This window comes from Pocillopora damicornis, chromosome 2 (genome assembly GCF_964200805.1).
Source record: "Pocillopora damicornis chromosome 2, jaPocDami1.2, whole genome shotgun sequence".
NCBI classification, from domain to species: Eukaryota; Metazoa; Cnidaria; class Anthozoa; order Scleractinia; family Pocilloporidae; genus Pocillopora; species Pocillopora damicornis.
Window position 1 is genome coordinate 3,373,134 of NC_142671.1, and position 22,801 is coordinate 3,395,934.

The window sequence follows — 22,801 nt, forward strand, 5'->3', positions numbered from 1 at the left end:
TTTAGCTATACCAAGTTCTGGTTTTATGTCCAAAGTGTGTGCCTTGTCCATAGGTGATTTTGCATGCTAATAAGACTTGTAATTCAAATAATACACATCAGCTGGAGTGGGAATATTAAAAAAATAATAATAATATTTAGCTATACCAAGTTCTGGTTTTATGTCCAAATTAAGCACTTAGTTGAAGATCACTGCACTGCTCAGGTCCAGAAGGCTGAAAGAGTACTGTCTGCTGTTGGTTTGATTTTTGTCATTTCTATTGATTTATTTTATTTATCAATGTTTCTTTGAATTGTAATTCATTGATCTCTTTCAATAGTGCAGGTTCGCTCATGTAACCTAATCTCCCACTTATGTATGTATGTATGGATGAGCTCAGTCAAAATGTTTTTGAGTGGAAGGCAAGCTGGTGATAGTAATAGGCAGCAGAGGCTGAACCTTGTCTTGAATGGAAGTGTGAAAAGTGTGAAGTTAGCGGCAGCTATATTGTGGCAGGCAGCCAAATTGTCAGCTGTGGCACATTTTGACTGGGCTGATTGTGTGTAGTATATATGTGCACTTCTTTTAGGGTGTTAAGCAGGTTAAAGTACCAAGAAATCCTCTGTGATAACTTGATAATTCAAGATGTAAAAATTTTAAATAATAAGGTAAAGCTTGATCATTCTTAAGAGTTTCCATTTGTTCTGGAAATTTGGGGGAGGGTCAGGGGAGCATTATTTATACATAAATAATGTACATAAAAAGTAAAAAAAAAGGACCAAGGTAAAATCCCAATTTGATTTAAGAGTTAATTTTATTAAGAGAAAACCCTGGATATTGCTTGGGATTTGTGTGATTTTCAAAAATTGTTAGGAACCTTGTTAATTTTCAGCTTCAAGAACACAAGTACATAATCTTTAGTGCAGCCCTCTTTTCTCCCCGCCATTATTCTAATTTTTTTTATCAAGTTTCCTTTTTCTTGTGTTCAATTAATTTATTGTCTTTACAGGTGAAATTTTAATATCTGCTAGCACAATTATCTCTGCTAAGAGTGTCTACCATCACTCTTGCCGGTCTCAAGCCCAAAACGCTGCAAACTAGCTGAAACTACATGTATTTCGTAAAATTGCAATGAAATCTATCTAAAAACACCAAAATCCGGCAGAACGCACGAGTTTTTGCCAAATTTTACGCAAAAGTTGACAAAAGCGCTCAATTTGACCTGAAAAACACTTTTTTTTTTTTTTGCAAAAATCAGCCTATTTTACATTCAAAAGCACGATGTCTTTAACAAAATAGGGATACAATCCATGTGAAAACACTTATTCCAGCTAAAACGCAGCGTTCTCAGTAAAATTTGGGGAAAAAACGCGTAAAAACCGTCAGAAACACGACATATTGGGCTGATTTTACCCACTTTTTGTGTAAATAGCTGCCAAAACCCTCTAAACTAGCTGGAACTACATGTTTTTCACAAGATCGCCATAAAATCTTGAAACGTTGCTTTAGGGACCTTTATGCCTCCAAAACGAGTTTTTACTTTAAAAAAAATGGAATGAACAAAGATGTTAAAGGGGAAAAAGCTGTGAGAAAGGAGAAGTTTAGTGTTGCTGTTTGATATGCCGCCCAGATATATCAATTTATTAATTTAACGCCTTTAGCCGTGGGCAGAAGTTTTTCTCTAGACTAAGAGGACCCTCCCTATGTTGACGAACCTCAATAACTCGTTGATTTTACTGTTTTTACACAGATTTGGTTTTAACCATATTCGCCAAAATAACTGCCGAAACACGGCAAACCAGTATCTCGGCCAAGAGCGATATTGGCCATTTCACACATCCTTATTAGATATGAATTTCATTAAAGATTGTCATTCTAGCATATGTTGGCTAGTTACCACAGGTTTCTTGATTTTCATGGGAAAGTGGCATTGGTTGGTACCATGACCAATCTCCTCGACTTTCCCATGATTTTCATAGGATGTTAGCGACCCATACTTCGAACCTCAGTTGTTTTTTTTTTTTTTACATTGGCGCGAGTTTCACAACTTTCTTGTGGTTTGGCATTGACTCAGAGTTGGGCTTATTTTTATGGCTAATCCATCGGCGACTTTCTCATGATTTTCTTGGGTTCTCAACAGTGACACGCACTTTGGAACCATAATTTTATAAATATGTCAACACTGGCAAATACTGCAAAAATCTACACTCTACTAAACTCCATGTACCACAATATCCACACAACTGCGTGTGCCTACTTGAAAATCCTAACCCTAACCCTAAAACTATCCAGTTAGCCTGGTATTGTATTGCTGGTTTGAGTGACTAAACTGGCTCAAATGATCCAGCTGCTTAAAAATCTAAGCACAGCGTAAGTTTAAAAGATTCAATTTTGTAAGGTTTCGAAACAGTTCCAAAATTAACATGCACATAGCTCAGTGTAAAACATCGAAGCTTCTAGGACTTCTTATGATTCCTACGAAAGTACACACCTAATGCACTTCAATTTGCCTTTGTTGTCCTCGAACGATCACGTCTTCATGGTAACGTGGTGTAAGAACTGTACAGCACTTTATAAATATATGTTTTACTTGACGGTAAAAGTTTGAATCCGTACAAGGAAACGTAACGGAAACAGGCGATGATAATATTCCGTTGACAGAAATGCAACGGAAACGTGTCGTCATATTTCCGTTCAGGAATCATAACGGAAACATAACAGGTCCAAGGAAGAAGTGAATGATGTGGAAACATAGAGTTTCATTTTTCCGAATTACGGAATCATGCTATTTCGTCCTGTGCTCACTCTAACTCTGTGCTATCCTAAACCTAACCCAAACCCCAAACCAATCCTAAGCTATGGTAAAGGGTTTAAGTCAGGGTTGAGGATAGGGTTAGGGCAGGAGCCCATTACCTGGTTAGGATTAGGGTTTGGGTTGCTTCGGGTCAGAGGGGTTTAGTGTTACAATCAGGGTTAGGGCTAGGGTAAAATTATGCTTAGAGTTAGCGGGGTTTAGTGTTAGAATTAGGGTTAAGGCTAGGATGAGGCTATGCTTAGGGTTGGCGTTAATATTTTTCTACAAGCATTCAATTGCAGGGTTTTTGGTATTGTGTTTGTAAATTTCAGTAACTACTTGAAAGTTTACTGAAAAACAAACGATAGGCCGACTGGTACACTTACAGGATAGATAGAGAAGGTTGGGGTTAGGGTTAGGGTTAGGGTTAGGGTTAGGGTTAGGTCTAGGTTAAGGGCTATAGGTTAGGGTTTAGGGTTTAGGGTTAGGTTTTAGGGTTATGGTGTGGGGCTAGGGTTAGGGTTAGGGTTTAGGCTTAGTGTTTGGGTTAGAGGGTCTGCGGTTGAGGTTAGGGCTAGGGTGAAGGTTTGGGGTTAGGGTTTGGGGGCAGGGTTAGTGTTTAGGGTAAGGGTGTAAGCCTCTTCAAAAATATTTTTAAGAAGGTTTTGTCACCTTTTTCACTTAAATAACCACCTGAAGAATTTTGACCAGTTAGATTATTTGAAGCGGTTGGATTAATTTTGATTGGGGTTTAATAACTTTTAGTAGTTGGATGATTATTTTTGCCAGTTGAACCACTGTAATATGCTGGATCTTTTTAACTAATGTTACCATCCTTACCTGAATTATTTGAACCAATTTCACTGGTTACACATGCATTATCCAGTTAGACCATTTCAACTGGTTGGATTATTTAAACCAGTTTGTCCATTTTAGATATTGGCATCATTTTATCAAGTTGGATCATGTTAACCAGTCGCACCATTTTACTAAGTGAGATCGTTTCTTCCGATTGGACCATGTCACGTAATTAAAATCTTTTCACCGTTTAAACCATTTTATCTTGTTTTGGCTGGTTGGACCATGTTAACCAGTTGCATCATTTTGACTGGAGTGAAAAGTTCCGTTCTTAACCCGAGCCCTAACCCTAACCCGGGGTTAGGGTTAGGGTTAGGATAGCTCGCAGCTAGAGTTAGGGCTTGGGTAGGGTGGGATTATGATTAGGCTGAGGGTCACAATTTTTTCTGAAAACATCCAATTTTTTTTTGGTATTGTGTTTGGCTCTAAACTTTAACAACTACTTGAAAGTTTGCTTGAAATCAAAATATACCATTTTTTGCCAAAATAACTGCCAAAATGCGCAATTCGGGCCTTTTTATCAATTTACACTTGGTTTAAGCTTGGTTTTTGTGTTTTCCCACAGACTCTTAAACTATTTTGCTGAGAACATTTTTTGCAGCGTTTTTAAAACTGAAATAAGCTTATTTTTGCAAAAAAAAACAAACGTGTTTTTCAGTCGAATTTAGTGTTTTTGTCAACTTTAGCGAAAAATTTTGCAAAAATCGTACATTTCTGCCGTATTTTGGAGTTTTTAGACAGATTTCGTCGCGATCTTGTGAAAAACATGTAGTTTCAAGCTAGTTTTCAGTGTTTTGGCAGTTATCTTGGCAAAAAATGGGCAAGTCAGCGCAATTGTTTTTTTTTTGGTTTTTAAGGTTTTGTTTGCCCAAATTTTACTGAGAACACTGTGTGTTAGCTTGTCTCCATTGTTTTTTCGCAGATTCTATCGCTGTTTTGCTGAAAACATAACGTTTCAGCTTGTTTGCATCGTTTTTGGTCGTGAAATAAGCTAATTTTTGCAAAAGGAAAAAAACCTGTTTTTCAGCCGAAATTGACATAAAGGATACAGAGGAACATTTGCTTATTGCCTTTTTTTTTTGTCCTTACTCATGAAGTTGATTTTGGCATTTCAAACAAAAACTCTGCTAGAGCATTAATTGAATGACATATCATGCACTTACTTTGAAGCAAGAACACTTTTTTTTTAATTCAGAAAAATACCTTTTTATTTTTTTTTAAGGACTGCTGGATATAACCTGTACAACCAAGATGAATTTACATTCATTATTTGTCATAACTTACACTAAATTAGAAATTCAAGTATGAAATGAGGGTACTAGCCCTTTAATAGTGTTCAAAATTTCCATATGCAGGGGTACTTGTGGCTACTGGAGAAGAATCAGTCTTTAACCCTTCACCCCCCCCCCCCAAGGGAGATAATAAGTACAGATATCCTCTTCCCTAGGGGCAACTAGCCCAAAAGTGAGTGATCTCAAGGGCCCTCCAAAAACGTTTTCTACAGCAATAACTAAGCTCTACAGAAGCACACTATGCAGACAAAAGGTGTAAGAGAATCAATGAATTCTTTAATTCTTGGTCCCTCCCAGGCCAACCTATTGTACAAATCTCATGACATCTGTTCCAGTTTCATCAGTCAATTTTTCAAGCTTCAAGCTTTTCCTGCAATTATGTACTTGTTCTTGAAGCTGAAAACTAACAAGGTTCTTGTAAATTAAGTTTACATAACAACCTAACAATTTGTGAAAATCACACAAATCCCAAGCTATATCCAGAATTATGCTCTTAATAAAATAAACTTTTAAAGCAAATTGGGATTTTGCCCTAGTTCTTTTTATTTTTTTGTTACTTTTTAAATACATTTGTATAAATAATGCTCCCCTAACTCTCCCCAAAACTTTTAGAACAGATGCAAACTCTTAAGAATGATCAAGCTTTACCTTATTATTAAAAATTTTTACATCTTAGACTACCAAGTTATCACAGAGGTTTTTTTCGGTACTTTGACCTGTTTAACACCTAAAAAGAAGAACACATACATAACACACACACACAATCAGCCAGGTCAAAATGTGCTGCAGCCAACAATTTGGCCACCTACAATGAAATAGCTGCCAATTTCACACATGTCAGACTTCTATTCAGGACAAGATTTGGCCTCTGCTGCCTATTACTATTGCCAGCTTGCCTGCCACTCAAAATTTCAACTGAGATTGTACATACATACATGTGGGATTAGGTTACACGAGCGAACCTGCACTATTGAAAGAGGTCAATGAATTATAACTCAAAGAAACATTGATAAATAAAATAAATCAATAGAAATGACAAAAATTAAACTAACAGCAGACAGCACTTTTTTGGCCTTCGGGGCCTGATCAGTGCAGTGATCTTCAACTAAGTGCTTAATTTGGACATAAAACCAAAACTTGTTATGGTTAAATATTATTATTTTTCTTTCAATATTCCCATTCCAGCTGATGTATATTATTTGAATAACGAATCTTATTAGCATGTTAAAATCACCTGAGGACAAGGCATACACTTTGTGCCAAAATTGCTTTGCATCAAGTACGTTATCTAGTACATCATTACCATCTTCAGGTATTTCTAATTTACTCTTGAAAATCACACAAATCATAAGCTATATACAGCATACAATTGGCAGCAAATTATTAAAAAGGAATGCAATAATCTTTAATAATAAGAGTAGCTAAATAACAAATAGCCTAGTCAAAATGTGCCGGTAACCAGGGATTTGGCTTCCCACACAGAACATTTTGTTAGGCGTCTAGTCTGGACAAGGTTTGGTCTCTACCTTCTGTTACTATAGCCAGCTTGCCTACTTCTAAAAAACGTTTTGACTAAGCTGAAAAAAATGTTTGAGAGAAAAATGGCCACAACAAGCCCATTTACTGCAAAATAAGAAACATAAAAGTAACACTTCAAATTAATACAGAATATAAGCCTTGCAGGATTTGGCTCTCAATAAAATTAGTTAAAATAGCCGATCTTGAGTTTAACTACTCACTCAAAATGGGCTGACAGCCTGCAATTTGGCCACCTACAATGAAGTATCTTCCACTGACTTCACACCTTTCAGACTGCTTTTCAGGATAAGGTTTGGCCTCTGCTGCCTATAATTACAACAGCCAGCTTGACTACTACTAAAGAACATTTTGACTGGGCTGTGCAAGTGTTACTAGCATATAAAAAGCACCTTCAGGTAGATTGCAGCAAAGCAGACTTTGTACCAAAACACTTTGCATTAAATACATCATTATCCTCTACAGGTATTTCTAGTTTACATGTGAAAATCCCACAAATCTCAAGGTATATTACATCATACATGTTGACAAAGCAATCAGGGGTACATTTTTCATAATAGGATGCAATGGTCTTCAGTATCAAGATTATTTGGTACCTAAATAGTAAAATGTTCGAGAGAAGAAATAATCATAAACATTTTTTCTCTCTCATCAGCATCGACTTCCAAAAGTAATGGATAATGACCACCTAAAACAAAGAAGAAATAAATCAAATTTGTGATTTCACAGGGCTTCAATACGAAACAACTATACATATCTTTTATTTCCTACCACTTACAAGTGGCAGGAATGGCTGAAATGGCCTTCACGTGAACACAACAGAATCCAATGCGTGTATAACCATGTAGAACTATTTATTCGGTATCGAAATTACATCCCAAATGTCATGATATTTGACTGAAACTCAGCTTACCCATCTTTCGTTTAGACTTCGAAACTTGCTGCTTTTTACCACCGTTTCAATGTTTTCTTGTTGTTCAAAAGGTGGTAGGGCCATTGCAGACCGTGATTTTATTTTTACTTGAGAACCAGATCACAACACCCAAGCCCTTTCACGCTAAAATATTAAACTACTGAGATTTCCTTCGCCGCCGTAAGCCGCCATTTTATCTTTCCCTGAATACTAGTGCCCAAGCTTCGAGCCCGAAGGTCTCAGACATGCACTGAAATTATGATATTCGTTATTTCAGGGCCAATTTAGAAATAACGGTAATCGTTATTTTGGTGTCGAGATCATGCTGATCACAACTGAACGCACATTTACCCCTTTCCTCCGCCATCTTGAATGTTGCAAGACAGTGGAACCGAGTCCTTCTCTTTATTTAACACGTGTAAAGAGCATTGGTAAAGAGTGCCACGAAATTACTATATCCATAAATTTGGTGCCAATTTAGAAATAACGATAATCGTAATTTCGGTCTCGAGATCATGTTGTCTGGAAGTCACATCGTTGTTGTGGTTAGTGAAAAGGGTTTTGGGAGGATTTCGTGGACAATGAAAAAATGGATTGTCTTACTCGGCGGGGCTATGTTCTGTGTCTTTTTCATTTCTATGTATATGGTGGTGGATCAACTAGGAAGACTGCCAAGTTCACACGAAATTTTCAAAAATGAGGTAACTTAGCTTGAGGGTTTGTGCTGTAGCAAACATTCATTGACTTCACAAATTTAAGAAGGAAAATGATTATAATATTTCCACAAGTACCTGGCGTTATTTACCTTCAGAGTTACTTTATAACCGTTAACATCCTGTGTAAGGTATTTACTGATTCAACAATTTTCCGTCTGGAGAAACCCCCGAATTCCATCTGTTGCCTAGCATGTAGTAAGTGCTTTTGTTAGTCTTTCTCAATCGTCTCTGGGCGATGCGACAAGCTAAATTTTCATGCGGTTTTCAAACGTTTCTTGTTTTAATTTGATGAAGCCTTCAGAGGTGCTTATACCTTGCCGATCTGTTTATCCACGTGTGCAATTATCATCCTAAGGACCTATGCAAATTGAGCGGAAACTGCACTAGAGACTTTCTTGTTATTCCAAGCTTCTTACAGGTGTTTAAGATGCATTAACATAGTTTAGTTAATTAGCAAACCAGGACCTTTTTAAATGTCGACATGTGAACAGATGGCTTTTAAATATTATAAATTCAAGCTTTGATAGGCTTTAGTGCCATATATTTTTCAGCTTTCGAGAAATACTTGCTTTAAATTAGGTTTTATTTACCTCAAATTCATTTTCATGTGATGTAATTTTTTTTTCGTCATTGAGGATAGTTCATTTGTTCTGAAGAGAACTGATGTATTGTTTAATCCCACCTGAATTTTTTACTCCATCTTTTCCATCATTTTATGGCAAAAACTCTTGAATGTAAGTCTATAAGACTGTACCTGCTCTAATTAACATAAACACTTTTATTGAATTAGAGGAGGTGTTTTGCACAAATTGTTTTCAGTTGAGTTGATGTCAAAAGGATAAAGTGATAGAGTCCAACTTTGAAATTTAAATATTCCACTAAAATCAAGGGGTACTTTAGACACCATTAATTGACATTATTGGAAATTTGAATTCTAAGACATTGTTATTGCAACTAAATTGACTGAATACAATAATATTGACTGAATACAATAATATTTCCAACTCACAAGTGAAACAACTGGAGTGATTCTGAAATAAAGAGAAACATTTGTATCGGACAATTCTGCAAGCAAAGTCTCTCCTATTAATCCTTTAACTCCTAAGATCTGATTGTTTTTTCTCCCCTCTAGTTCTTACACATTTCTTGGTAAATTAGCAAGGAGAATTTGGCATTAGATCAAGATAACAACCTTAAAGTCATAAGTTTGAGTGTTCTCATTACTTTTTTGCTAGATAATGCTTTGATGTTATATGGAGAAGTTACATGTTAATCACTTCTGGGAGTTGATGGCCAGTTAAATAAGGGCTGGAAAATAAAATTTTTGGAGTTTTAGTAGAATAAGATTGAAATGTTTCAAAAATGAAATGATTTAAGTTCAAAATGACCATATAAGCTCTATGAATCATTTAACACAGTCATTATCAATTGATATCATCCCATAGTTTAACTTTCTCAGACTTGTAAAGAACTTATGGGACAATCTCGATATGTTAGATACACATGAAATTGTCTTGAGTTTGTTTACAAGATTACTTCTGCTGCTATCAAAATGCCCCATTTTGTGAAATCAATATTTGGGGGAAATTTTTTATAGCAAAGGAGAAGGAGAATCACTTAATGAGATCTTTAGAGTGATAGAGCTAAGTCATTCTTTCTGGGTTGTTTGAATGCAGGACCATGCTGCTGGGACAGTTCAGCAGTTTACTTGTAGCCATTGCTCACAGTGGTCACACTTATAACTCAGTTCCCTGCAGTTTACACCAAGTTGTTTTGGCTTGTGATTCATATGTATGCCCAGATGTAGATTCAGTTATTCCAGCGAATTCAAGATTTACTAGTCTTTTTACATAAACAATTAAAATGAAAATAATATGTTCTTCAGGTTACAAAGCAAATAAAAGAACCTTTGGATTTTCTGGAGAAAGATTTGAATAAACTGCAAGTAGACTTATTGAGATCTGGTAAAATAATTGGTGGTTTGCAGAATGCTGTTGATCAATTGAGATTTAATGGTCGAGAACCACCTACTGACAAGACACAGGATTTGGCACCAGTAAGAAGACCTGCAGCGCCTGCCAGTGACATGGATGACGGCTGTATATTCTCTGGTTCAGCATCAGGAAAATCAGCCAATGTGAAGGTGGTGTGAACAGAATTAGATGTACCTTTCATCATGTTTGTTGTAATAATAGTATTGTATTGTTTCCTATGCAAAGAGAAGTCAAATGATGTTCAAGTTAAATTTGTTTACCAATTGCAGAGCTGTTAGTAAGTCTCATGCATTGTGCTCTAGACTCACACAAATGAATTCAATCTTATGCTCTCATGCTGAAACTATTATTTCTCACAGTCATTTGAGATTTCTGGTATAAACTGTTGATCTTGAGATAATAGACCACTGCTTTAGTCAACTACCTTTACCTTAATGTAAAATTTACTACTTGTTCCCTTTGTACTTGCTTCAAACACTTCAACAGTAGAAATTCTCATACAGAGCCACCTTAACACTTATTGCACATGTTCATATGCTGACTGCAGACATGTAGCATGGAATTTTTCCACACATGTTGAGAATAAAAGAACACATGTCCTAGCAATCTTCAGTTAGAATATTAAGTTGAAACATTTTGTTTTGATGCAGATGTTAGACATGTTTGATGTGATGCCATTTGATAACATTGATGGTGGTGCATGGAAGCAAGGTTGGAATGTGCAATATGATGACACAGCATTTGACAAGGAGCCTTTAAATGTGTTTGTTGTACCTCACTCACATAATGATCCAGGTACACTTTTTGAATGTTTTGGCATAGTTGTTGGTAATATTTTATGTTTATTTGTTACTTTTTTGTTGTATTTTTACACAATTGACTCCTACAAGTGCTCAAAAGCTGATTGTCTCTCAGTAAATGTACTGGATAGTTTTAGAGAGATTATGTTGGGTTTTCCCTAATGCTTCAGACAAATTATCATGATTGTCAATTCTTAAAAAAAAAAATTACAAATCAAGCTAGTTTGAAATCATTGATAGTGTCATTACTATCATCAACTGAAGGCTATAAATCTTCATGACAATATTAAAATCCTGGTACATCTACACCTGAAAGCACTAATGTACCAAGGCTTTACCACTTCCCCTTCTGTTCATAGTTTACTTACACTATGCAAACTATCAAGTGCGGTGTCCCTCAAGGTTCGATTTTAGGCCCTCTATTGTTCATTCTATACATAAATGACCTCCCTAATGCCTCTGAATTAACAGACCCTCTGCTTTTCACTGATGACACCAGTATCTTTTATTCTCACTCAAACCCAAATTGCTTAGAATCCATACTTAATGATGAACTCCAAAATATTGATGTCTGGCTAAAATGCAATAAGCTCTCAGTTAATATAAGGAAAACTAAATACGTAATTTTTAAACCCAGACAGAAGAAATTTAACTCCAGCTTTTCTCTCTCCTTTGGAGGTAAACCCCTACAACAATCTAACATAACTAAATTCCTTGGGGTCTATATTGATGATCATCTCACTTGGAAACACCATATCAGCTATGTATGTAAACAAATCACTAAATCAATAGGTATTATATTCAGGTCTCGCTTTTTCCTATCCTCTACAACCAAGCTCACTTTGTACTACACCTTAATTTATCCTTATATCGTCTATTGTAACTGTGCCTGGTCGTCCACATACGTATCTAACTTAAATAGAATTTATTACTTGCAAAAGCGAGCTGTGTGGGCTATCACCAACTCAGACTATCAAGCCCATTCCGCTCCTTTATTCTCCAAACTAGGAATTTTAGATATTTTCCAAGTCAATACTTTTGAAATCGCCAAATTCATGTTTTATTATAGAAATAACTTATTGCCTCCTTTGCTTCTCAATCTTTTTGTAACGAATAGCCAAATTCACAACTATGGTACCAGAACAGCCAGTAATTATCGAACACATTTGTGCCGCACAAATCTCAAGCAATTTACAATTCTTTACCAAGGTCCTAAAATTTGGAACTCTCTTCCTGTTTCAGTCACTCGTTCGTCAAACCTTCTTAGTTTTAAGACAAAAATGCAAGAGTTTTTACTTAAATAATCCTTGAATTGGCCTAGCCGCACATTTGCAGCACTTTTTCTTTACTTTATTTATTAATGTAAGTGAGGTGGCTCTCTCATAAGCCCGGTGGCTTCCTGGGTCTCCTGGCCTTCTAGCTATAACCACTGTAAATAAATTTTTTTGTATTGTGTAAATAAGGCAAATAAAAATGTGATGATGATGATGACACTGTACAATCACATAGCTGCCTGGTTACATGTTATGAATTTAGAATCTTGATGAGTGTTTGCTTCTTTTTAACAGGCTGGATCAAGACTTTAGATCAGTACTACACACAGCAAACCCGACATATTCTTGATAATGTTGTTGATGCACTTGCAGTAGATAAAAAGCGCAAGTTTATTTGGGCAGAGATGTCATATTTGTCAATGTGGTGGAAGGAAGCAGATGAGAAAAGGAAAAAACTTGCTTTAGAGTGAGAAGTATTTTGTATCAAATCATTTTGTGTTTGTAGTGTACTACATAATATGTATGTTCATGAAATATGTCAAATGTTAATTGATGCTGTATTTGAAGAAGTTTGCTCTAGGTCATTTGTTTTCTACTTCTAATTGTATTTAGTGTAGCTAACCATGAAGTCTTGAATTTCTTGGTAAATTTTTTCCCTGAACTTTCTGGATCTTGGAAAACATTAGATATTTCCCAAATCCTGGCCCTGAAATTTAAGCCTTATCATTCTGTAACCTTATCCTGTAACTGTTGCCCCAAGAACCTAATTGTGGACCCTTCTTAGTGAGCAGTGAATGCTGTTATTTATGAATGTACAAGGTACATGAAGGTAAACTGAAATTACTATTGGTTGGCTTATTTTGCAGACAGTTAACTAATGGCCAGTTGGAGATTGTAACAGGAGGATGGGTGATGAATGATGAGGCAAACACTCATTATTATGCCATGCTGGATCAGATGATTGAGGGGCATCAGTGGATTGAAAAAAATCTTGGTTCAGGTGAAGAGATGAATATGAATTTGTTTTTAAGGATGCAATATGATCCCAAAAAAAGGATATGTAACAATCCCAAAATATGGAAAAAGAAACAGTATTTTAGTCAAAAATGCCTCTTTGTGTCTGTAGCTCTGTAGTTGTTCAAACGTATTGTTTAGCAGTGCTCCTGGAAGTTTAACATATTTTCAAAGTCATGGTTTGGCAGCCAAAAATTCATAAAAATGGTCACCAGCTGACCAAAACTGTAGTTGTGTTTTTTTTTTTTGGATGAAATGAATTATTTTGAAGTTATTATTAATTTGTTACAAGGAATCAAGCCGATGTCTGGCTGGGCCATTGATCCCTTTGGACACACACCCACAATGGCTTATCTTTTGAGACGCATGGGTTTCCATTCTATGTTGATTCAGAGGACGCATTATCAGGTGAAAAAGCATCTTGGCAAGGAGAAAAATCTTGAGTTTATGTGGCGACAGAACTGGGGTAAGTCATAGGTCCAAATAATCACTTATTATGACAAACCAAAAACATAGCAGACCGAAGAACAGTTTATAACCTTCATAGGGATCGTCTCACCTAAGCACTTGCCCTAAAAGTGCTTAGTCCACCATTTTTTTGAAGACTGAATGGATTCAAACAGAAAACTGATGTTCCATTTAAGTTGTCAGAAACCTTCCAATGTCTTGACAACAGTACATTTAGATGCTGTTGGCCTAATGTCTACATTTTATTGGTCCTTTAATCCCCAAGAGTGACTAGCAGCTAATTTCTCCATACAGTATTACCACTGAATTAATGATAGAGGTCCTGAGAATCAAAGATTGAAATGATCACCAACTAAAGGAGCTCTTGAATAATAAAAAATTCTCCTTGTCTGTACCATAGGAAATGTGTAGCTTTAGAACAGTATAGAAAATATGTACACTGATGTTAGAGACTATTAACTAAAGAAATTCATTTTGAAAATATAATGCCAGTAATTATGAATTTCAGATCATGGATCATCAACTGACATGTTTTGCCACATGATGCCATTTTACAGTTATGATGTTCCTCACACTTGTGGTCCAGATCCAAAGGTATACATTATGACTTAGTAACTGATGTTGATCTGTGATGCCAGTTTCTTTTTAAAGAATCTGTAATCTGTTACCAAGATAACCTACTTAAAAGTAGGTCTCTTTGCAACAGATTACAGTTTTGCTTACTTTGATTCTAGATTTGCTGCCAGTTTGATTTCCGTCGTCTGCAAGGTGGTGGTATAAGCTGCCCATGGAGAGTTCCACCTGTGAGAATTGACGATTACAATGTTGCATCAAGGTAAATTGTTACTGGTGACTGTTTTATTTTATTTAGTGCTTTTCACTTGTCTGAGGGGTGTCAACTTTAAATAAGACTAAGAGCAATAGTTGGTCAGAACAAACTTTAAGGGAAGTAATTCAAGTCGCTAGTGAAAATATAAAATGTCACAATTGTGAAAGTTAAAGATTGAGCTCCAAACATGGAAAATGCAATTCATGACGTCGTAGTAAGAGTAGCTTAATCCTTTAACTCCTTAGATCTGACTGTTAATTTTCACCTCTATCTGCTACACATCTCCTTATACATGTAGATTAGTGATGAGAATCTTTTGTTGGATTAAGATAACAACTCCTCCCTTGAGTATTCGTGTTAATTGTTTGCTGGATAATGTACGGATATTATTAATAGAAGAGAAGCAATGTGTTAACCTTTTCTTGGAATTACAGAGTTAATGAAAACACAAGTTTTCAAGTAGCAGTAGTGAGTTTTTCTTATCATTACTTGACCACAATATTCATTCCAATTTCTGAGCAGTCACAGGCTGTTTTGCAATGCTATTTAAGTGTGTATTAGTGGAATTGTTTTTAAAACATGGTATCTGTCATAATATTCATGGCGAGAAGCATCCTAGATTACTAGTCAAGTGTCAATGTATAACTTGCCCTTTACGTATTTTGATATACTTATCATTATTGATAACTTTTACCTCACAGAGCCAGATTATTGTTAGATCAGTACAAGAAGAAAGCTCAGCTGTACAGAAGCAATGTGTTGTTTGTACCTTTGGGAGATGATTTTCGATATGAGACAACATTTGAGACACACGAGCAGTATACCAACTATCAGGTACAGTGGACGTGCCTCTTCTTTGAGGTTTCACCTGTCTACGCAAAGAAAAATCCATCTGTTTTCTACAGAAATCCCAAGCATTTGACTGTTGGTTAAATAAAAAAAAGGCACATAAGTATGGACAATGCTCAAAAGTCATAATCCGGCTGAGTGTGTTAAAAAAAAAAATTAGCTCACAATACCCTTTCTATTTGAAACATGTTCTTTACCAGTACAACTTGCAAGCTATTCGGTGCTAACCTGTTTATCCTATTTTCAACTTCAAACAGAAACTTATGGACCACATCAATTCTCATCCAGAACTGAAGGCAACGGTATTTATTTGCATTTTAGTGGTTGAACTTATTTGATATCAATAATACAAAGTCAAAAATAAATACATACCAGTAATTGAAATAACAAACTTATGACAAATCTCTGGCTTGATAATAAAATATATGTATGCATTTTGTTAGTAGTTGTTTCAGCTTCATACTTGTCTTGTTTTTCCTGAAGATGTTTTCCTTAGCTTACTTGATGCAATTAGTCAAAACTGATTTAGCCTTAGGTTGATTTGTGTTTTTCATAGTCATTTCACTCTTGCTCTAATGTGTTTCTGTTGATCTCAGGTACAATTTGGGACTTTGAGTGACTATTTCAATGCACTATGGAAAACCACAGGTATGAAACCAGCAGACATTCTCATTACCTCATGGTAATTGTGAATGTAAATGATTCTTGTATGTTCTTGAAGTCACAAGCAGCCAAGGTCACAAGAAGATTTAACTCTTAACTCTTCCACCCACTGTACTTTTTTTGTAATCTTCTATTCCTGTTTGAATTTTACATGTGGTGTTGCTAAGTCTGTCAGGTATGCCTTGCTCTAATGTAAATGATGGAAATTATTTGTAGGTACTGAGCCTGGAGGCCAACCAAAGGGGTTCCCAGCTTTGAGTGGTGACTTCTACACTTATGCAGACAGGTAAAATTTACCAGAGTTGTGCTTGTGGGTAGTTTTATTTTCTATATTGAATATTTGTCATCTCTACCAGAGCCTATGTGTAGCCGAACCTTCTCTCCCCCCTTCCCCCAAGGTGAAACGTTTTACCTTGGGGGGGAGGGTATGGCTACACGTAAGCTATCTCTAACAGTGAGTCAAACGACATAAAATATTTGTAAACATGTAATAATCTGAGCTATTTATGTTGCCAAAACCACTTTTCAAATATTGAAGCAGAGTCTGTGTTTTGTTAGTTGTTATCAAGCACATCGGCCATAATCAGTGTCTTTTCTCAACTTCAGGTAATTTAGTGTTAACAACTGGGTTGAAAACGTAAATTAGCCACCGTAAAGGGTAAAAAGCTGACGTTTCGAGCGTTAGCCCTTCGTCAATCGCTCTGACGAAGGGCTAACGCTCGAAACGTCAGCTTTTTTACCCTTTACGGTGGCTAATTTACGTTTTCAACCCAGTTGTTAACACTAAATTACCTGCTATACTCTCCCACCGACGCAGCACCACAGTTTCTTTAGAAACTTACCCCTTTATTCTTTTCTCAACTTCGTTCTGTATATTTGTCTTTTGTGAGATTAACGTTGTTTTATTTCGGTTATGATCTGGTTTATTTCTTCAAAGTTTGTTCACTCTTTCACAGGGATGATCACTATTGGAGTGGATATTATACATCCAGACCATTCTACAAGAATATGGACAGGGCGCTGGAAACACAACACAGGTTTGTATCTTTAAATTGCATCCTAAGAAGTTCCCTAGGTTTGATAGTGCTCAGTTTTGCTGCAGCTGCAAAAAAAGGTTAAGTCTGTTCTCGAGCCTAGTGGACCATTGAGCCGGAGTTTATCCCAGTTTCCTTAGTGTGAAGCAACTAGAAGTATTACTACTCTCGCCTGGATGGCATGCTAGTCCATGGCAAGGTTACCCCCCTCTCTCTCCCCCCCCCCCCCCCCCCCGCATTCCATCAAGCTTCCTTGATAATTGGGCGGGACCCATTATTTATACTTCTGAGTGGAGAGAAGCTCCATGAGATTTAAGAGTCTTTCCAAGAACACAACGCTATTACTTAGCCAAGATCTCTCGACCAGGAGACTGGCACACTTATGCCATAAGGCTTCTACATCTCCCACTTGCTACAGCGTTTGGCCAAATTATTTATCTCATTGTCATTGAGACACCTAAACATTTATCTGTCATGTTGCCTTTTTTCTTCTTTTCTAATTTTTTTTCTCCAGGGCTGCTGAAATAATATTCTCAGTGGCAGAGTCCCATGCTCGCCACCATGGAAGTTCCAGCTTTGCTGTGGAGCAGCTCTATGGTCTTCTCACTAATGCACGTAGAAACCTGGGCGTATTTCAACATCATGATGGTATCACTGGAACAGCAAAGGACTTTGTAGTTTTTGATTATGCCACAAGGTGTGTGTATGTGCGTACGTGCGGGCGGCCCTCATTATTTAATAGCGCTGTATCACGCGCGTTTCTCCGCCCGCGAGAAGACTTGAGACGTGTCGGTTAGAAGTTGCAGGGCTCTGGCACCTATAAAATAAGTCCCACGCCCCTTGCAGACCTCTCGCCGACTCGCTTTGCTCTAAAAAACCTCGCAATTTTCCGTGGGCAAAGATGCGCTCGTTCCAAAGCGCTGATAATGAGGTTCTGCTCGTAGTCTAGTAGTAGCGCCCAAATATTATCTGGGAGGCATGGGTTCGAATTCCGTCGAAACCTGAAATTTTTTAGCCCTCTTTTCTGCAATTGCTGAAATTGCAGTCCACCTGCTAGGATCTTTCTTTTCTTGAGGAAAGCTTAAGTTATTGTGGTTGTTACGGATTTCTTTTTTTTGTCAAGTTGTATGCTTATATTGTCTTAACATCGTTGTAATTTAGAGATTTTTTAATATCCTTTAGGATGCTCCAATCTTTGAATGACATGCAGCGAGTGATACAGGACTCTGCCCACTTTCTGTTGACATCAGACAAATCACGGTACAGGACACCAGACAAAGTGTTACCGCCCCTTAAGTTTGTACGTATCGTTTTTTTGTTTTTGCAGTTGTTTTTAGCTTAGTTTACTTTAATTTCCAAGGCTGCGAGCCGACGAACCATCGAATGAGCAAGCGAATGGAAGAGCGAAGAAGACAAAACAAATATTGAGGAAAAATAAGAAGAAACCAATGATAAAAGCAAGCAGCCAGCCAATGAACAACCCGTAACTAAACCATCCTACAACCACCAGCCCTTTTTATCTAATTTCGCTCAAATTGTAGTTAAACCGTTTCGTATTACTTTGTTCAGGGTGAATCCAGACAAGCTCAAGATTCTATGCCAACTAAAGAGGTGCTAACTTTGTCCAATACACCAAGGTATGGTAACTGTTACTTATTATAAGAGCACTTTTAAATTCAATAGTATGAAAGCAAATCAAAAAGGCGAATGATAGTGAATATATATATACATCACAAGGACGCAAGAACTACGAGCGTGGATAGCGAAGAGCTACTTATTTCTTCATAATAGGTTATTGTCACGTTTTTTGCGCAACACCCCTTATTACCCTTGTGATTTTGAACTGAAAACCCAAAGGAAACACCTCCACAACATATTCAGCGTCAATATATGAACACAAAGACATAAGTAAGGACATGTAAACTGCCCCGAGAGTAGGAAAACACGAGTGCATGATCGAATAGTGGCTTGTTTTCGATCGAGATCTGATTGGTTTAGATTATAGGACTAGATTTCCATACTAATCTGAGAGCGAAGGAAAGCAAAGCATATGCAACCGAAAGATATAAAACCACTCTATGATCAGCACTCGTTGAAAGCCGCCTTGACTTTTATCACGAAAACAAGCAATCGAGGAATAACTGAAAATGAGAGTGATCTTCGCAGCAATGAACACTACTTAAGCAGTAGTGATAGAGAGGCCTGAAAAATATTCAGGCCTGTATGGGAGTTTAACTCATGACCTTTGCGATTTATTTTCAGGGCTTGTTTTCCTTACTGCTTAAGCAGTTTCATTACTGTGAAGATCACTCTCATATTCATTTATTAATCCGAAGTTTACATACATGATATTCATCTATTCACAGTTATTCGAGCAATAGTCAGGTCTTACAGACATAACCTTGTTATTATAGGGCTGTAGTATTTTATAATTCCCTGACTACAGAAAGAGAGCAGTTAGTCAGCCTTCACATCTCGGACCCAGCTGCCATGGTATGTTCACTGAATTCAGTTTTTATAAGAGTACACAGGCTCTCTACTTTTCAGGTTTTGACGGAATTATTCCATAACAGCTCGCGAATAGCCTCTTATTGACACCACTGAACGGGAAACTCACGGGCTTCTCGTGAAGTCTGCGAGAGTCGAGGTGGTAAGCAAACGACGGGTCTGTCACTAGAGCCCTTGCAGACCTCCTGCGAAGCTCTTGAAGCAGTGCCAATGATTTCATGTGTCCACTTCTCGATTGATGATGAAAAGTTATTCCTTTCTGAATTGGTTGCCCCTATCCAGGTTAGTGACAGTCAAGGAAAGGAAGTTCCAAGTCAGGTGAACTTATGGTGGGATCACAGAGACAGAATTTCAGCTGCTAAATACGAAGTAAGATGTGCTATCATGAAGTCAGGTTGATTGCTTGTAATATTACCACCAGTTTGGGGAAAGCGCACGCGAAAGCATCGGTGTCTTTAATAGTCGAGATAAAAAGCTGATGGTCAAAAGTCACTTTTCACGGCCAATGTGATCCCTGAATTCAACAGGTGCCGTTCCACAAATTCCTCCCCCGCCTTCCCCGCACCTTCCAAAAGGACCCAAAATATAGGTGAGTGACAAGGGAGGAGATTTAGGAGCGGATTAGAGATGGAGGGGGGAGAGGGATTTACAAGTAGTCACTTTTCCATGTAGGGTTCCAAGCTCTCTTGAGTCAACTCTTCCATGCAGTGATAATTGTATTGATGGCTCAAAGCAAATACAGGTTGATTCATTTCACCCATTTTGTGTATTTCAGCTCGTGTTTGTCGCCAAAGTTGCCCCTCTGGGTGTGACCACGTACTTTGTGTCATCAGGCCTCGGAGCAAAACAGAGTGAATACTCCAGTATCACAGAATATAACACAAACAGAAATCCGGAAAAACCAAGGTGAGGGTTGAACAAAAGGGGTACGTTTCTAAATAAACTGTGGTGCGGCGTCGGTGGGGAGAAGTATAAGATGATTTGGTCTTATCAACTGACAGAGTTAATAGTGAGGCTGACGTTTCGAGCGCTAGCCCTTCTTCAAAGCAAAAGGCGAGGGCTGTTGCACTTATTTAAAGATCAAGTCATGATTGCTCAAATTAAGTTTTTATATTTCATTTTACTTAACTTTGTATTGTGGAAAATTGGCTATGTCATAATTTGGCGACTATACCGTGGACAAGGAACCAAAATGACCCTGGGCTCAAGATTGTTTCCCCGCCGAAAGAAGACTTCAGAGTAGGCTACCAATTACATAGCCTTTTCCCGCCAAATAACACCGTAGACAGTGACCTCAACTTCCTTTTTTTTTTTTTACCCAGTAAGTGCTTCTTCCACCGAAATTCGCACTTTAAATCACGTATTAGTTACATTGTTGTTTTAGGAAGGAATTTGCGCATCAAGTGAGAGAACCTGGTTCAGAAAGCATCTTCTTGGAAAATGACAATCTTAAAGTTGAATTTGATAGTCTTCGAGGTTTGTTGAAGGTGAGGTAGTTTTCTCCAGTTGCTTGCTTGTGTCTTACGTTCAGTTCTGTTCATATTTTGTTTACATTTTTGTCAAAAACCAAGGTACATTTTAACCTTTGAATAATCACTTAATTCGTCGTGTTCCAAAGTTACATAGAAACTCAAATTAGACATTTTCTACCCATCTACTCCACTCTGTTTCGTCCACCGCTGTTTATGTAATTTAGTTTCGCGGCAATCTGAAAGTTGAATGCAAACACAGTAAATAAAAACTAAAGAAAAAGCTCTTCGGGACAGATAACGTTCAGTACTTTCAAGGAACGGGCCACTGGCTTCACATGCGAGTCGAGTTTGTTATTTTTTGTCGTACCAGTCCTCAGGGGTTTTTTTGCCCTTTACAAAACCCAATGCTGGTCCAACTCGACTCATGAAACATTAGACTAGGAGCAGCTAAAAAGATGCGCCACTGCTAAAATCCAATCTTATTTACTTGTTGCGTTTAATTAAATTTCAGAGCATTACACACAAGCAAGACGGATCAGTAACCAATGTTGCCATTGATTTTGTGTCGTATGGCACCCAAGGGAGCAGGGATAAAAGTGGAGCGTATCTGTTTCTCCCTGACGGGCCTGCTCAGGTCTGACTCGACATTATCTGCAAGTTTAGGAGCCCTACGTGTATGTTGCGCCAGGAAATAGGTCATCCTCATCGGTGAATTCTTCCCGAAAGGAAGGATTTTCTGGTGTCCTACTTAGATCAGAAATTATTGGATTTACTGATTGAAAAGATGGTCAAGTGACGTCATTTTAATTTCAAAGACTTGCTTTTTTGATTTTCTACTCTTAGAAAATGGCGATTTTTGATTGACGAAATTGCAGTTTATTTTGAGCGAAAAGGCACTCATAGTTTTCCCAACGGAAGCGTGATTATCAAATTAAACTTGAAAGTTATGACATGGATTCATTGGGGAGAGTTTGAGTGCATATTGTTGTTTTTGGTTAAATAAGATACCGTTTTCAGGAGCATGGCCATGGAAGTGCAGAAATGATAAAAGCTATTTCAGAAATCAGCTTCGGATTCTGCTAGAATTCCCAAATTTTAAATATTTTTAAAACTGTTACTGCTCAACCTCGGGTGAATTTGTACTTGACTTATGTTCCAATGGTGTATCGTTTCTCTTGTGTATTTGTAGGCTCATGGCCTTGGAGAGCAGGTTACAGTGTATGTAAGCAAAGGCAAGTTGGTGAGTAATTGATATCATTAGGTTGCACGTTACCCAGCTGCCTTCTAGCCATCACAACATTCGTACATGCGCAGACGTTTGACCGCTTTGTAAACAGTACGTCACATTTTATGGTCTTTAGTCTATTTCGCGGCTGTTGTTTGGTCTCGTCACGGAATGGAGAACAAATTGCCCGACAAGACCAAACGACTGCGGTCAAGAGAACTACCCGACCCAATCTTACCTCTTTTTTTGACTCGACCCAATGTTCCTCCCTCTTTTGCTCCGCCGTTTCTATCTCGTAAGCTTCATTTAACCTAACAGTTTTAAAAGTGCTTCCCCTTTAGTCAAGCATTGTACACACCTTGAAGATGAGTAAATACAGGGTAATTTCAACTGAATTAAAAAATTGTGGTAGGAAAAAGAGATTTTACGTGATTCCAAGCATGCAGTGGGTGAAAATAAAGATAAAATAGGCAAGGCTTGGTATCTCAGTATGCGCGTTCTTCGACTACGTCCAATTTTTCAAAAGAAAGAAACAAAAATAAAAATATTTCATTTTTGCTTTTCATGGAAAGATGCAAGAAGT

General features: G+C 37.4%; 1 protein-coding gene and 1 long non-coding RNA gene across 2 annotated transcripts in view; one reads left to right on the plus strand and one right to left on the minus strand.

The window, feature by feature from the left end:
- Positions 1-5,179: 5,179 nt before the first annotated feature.
- On the minus strand, positions 5,180-7,756 carry LOC149049563 (uncharacterized). The gene is made up of 2 exons (XR_016183844.1): positions 7,373-7,756; positions 5,180-7,147 (listed from the first exon to the last, which is right to left on the minus strand). It is a non-coding gene; the product is annotated as an uncharacterized LOC149049563 (long non-coding RNA).
- A 15-nt stretch (positions 7,757-7,771) lies between these two features.
- LOC113670726 (alpha-mannosidase 2) overlaps positions 7,772-22,801 on the plus strand; it is a gene marked incomplete in the record, with an annotated part of 18,307 nt that continues 3,277 nt past the window's right edge. The window contains 22 exon segments of the mRNA XM_089197066.1: positions 7,772-8,073; positions 9,974-10,231; positions 10,733-10,877; positions 12,451-12,622; positions 13,023-13,156; positions 13,463-13,636; positions 14,147-14,232; positions 14,373-14,473; positions 15,169-15,301; positions 15,574-15,618; positions 15,913-15,964; positions 16,196-16,265; positions 16,936-17,016; positions 17,528-17,710; positions 18,196-18,313; positions 18,583-18,650; positions 19,428-19,506; positions 19,804-19,890; positions 20,297-20,427; positions 20,906-21,008; positions 21,505-21,627; positions 22,183-22,233. Coding sequence (XP_089053192.1) covers positions 7,888-8,073; positions 9,974-10,231; positions 10,733-10,877; positions 12,451-12,622; positions 13,023-13,156; positions 13,463-13,636; positions 14,147-14,232; positions 14,373-14,473; positions 15,169-15,301; positions 15,574-15,618; positions 15,913-15,964; positions 16,196-16,265; positions 16,936-17,016; positions 17,528-17,710; positions 18,196-18,313; positions 18,583-18,650; positions 19,428-19,506; positions 19,804-19,890; positions 20,297-20,427; positions 20,906-21,008; positions 21,505-21,627; positions 22,183-22,233 — 2,580 coding nt within the window.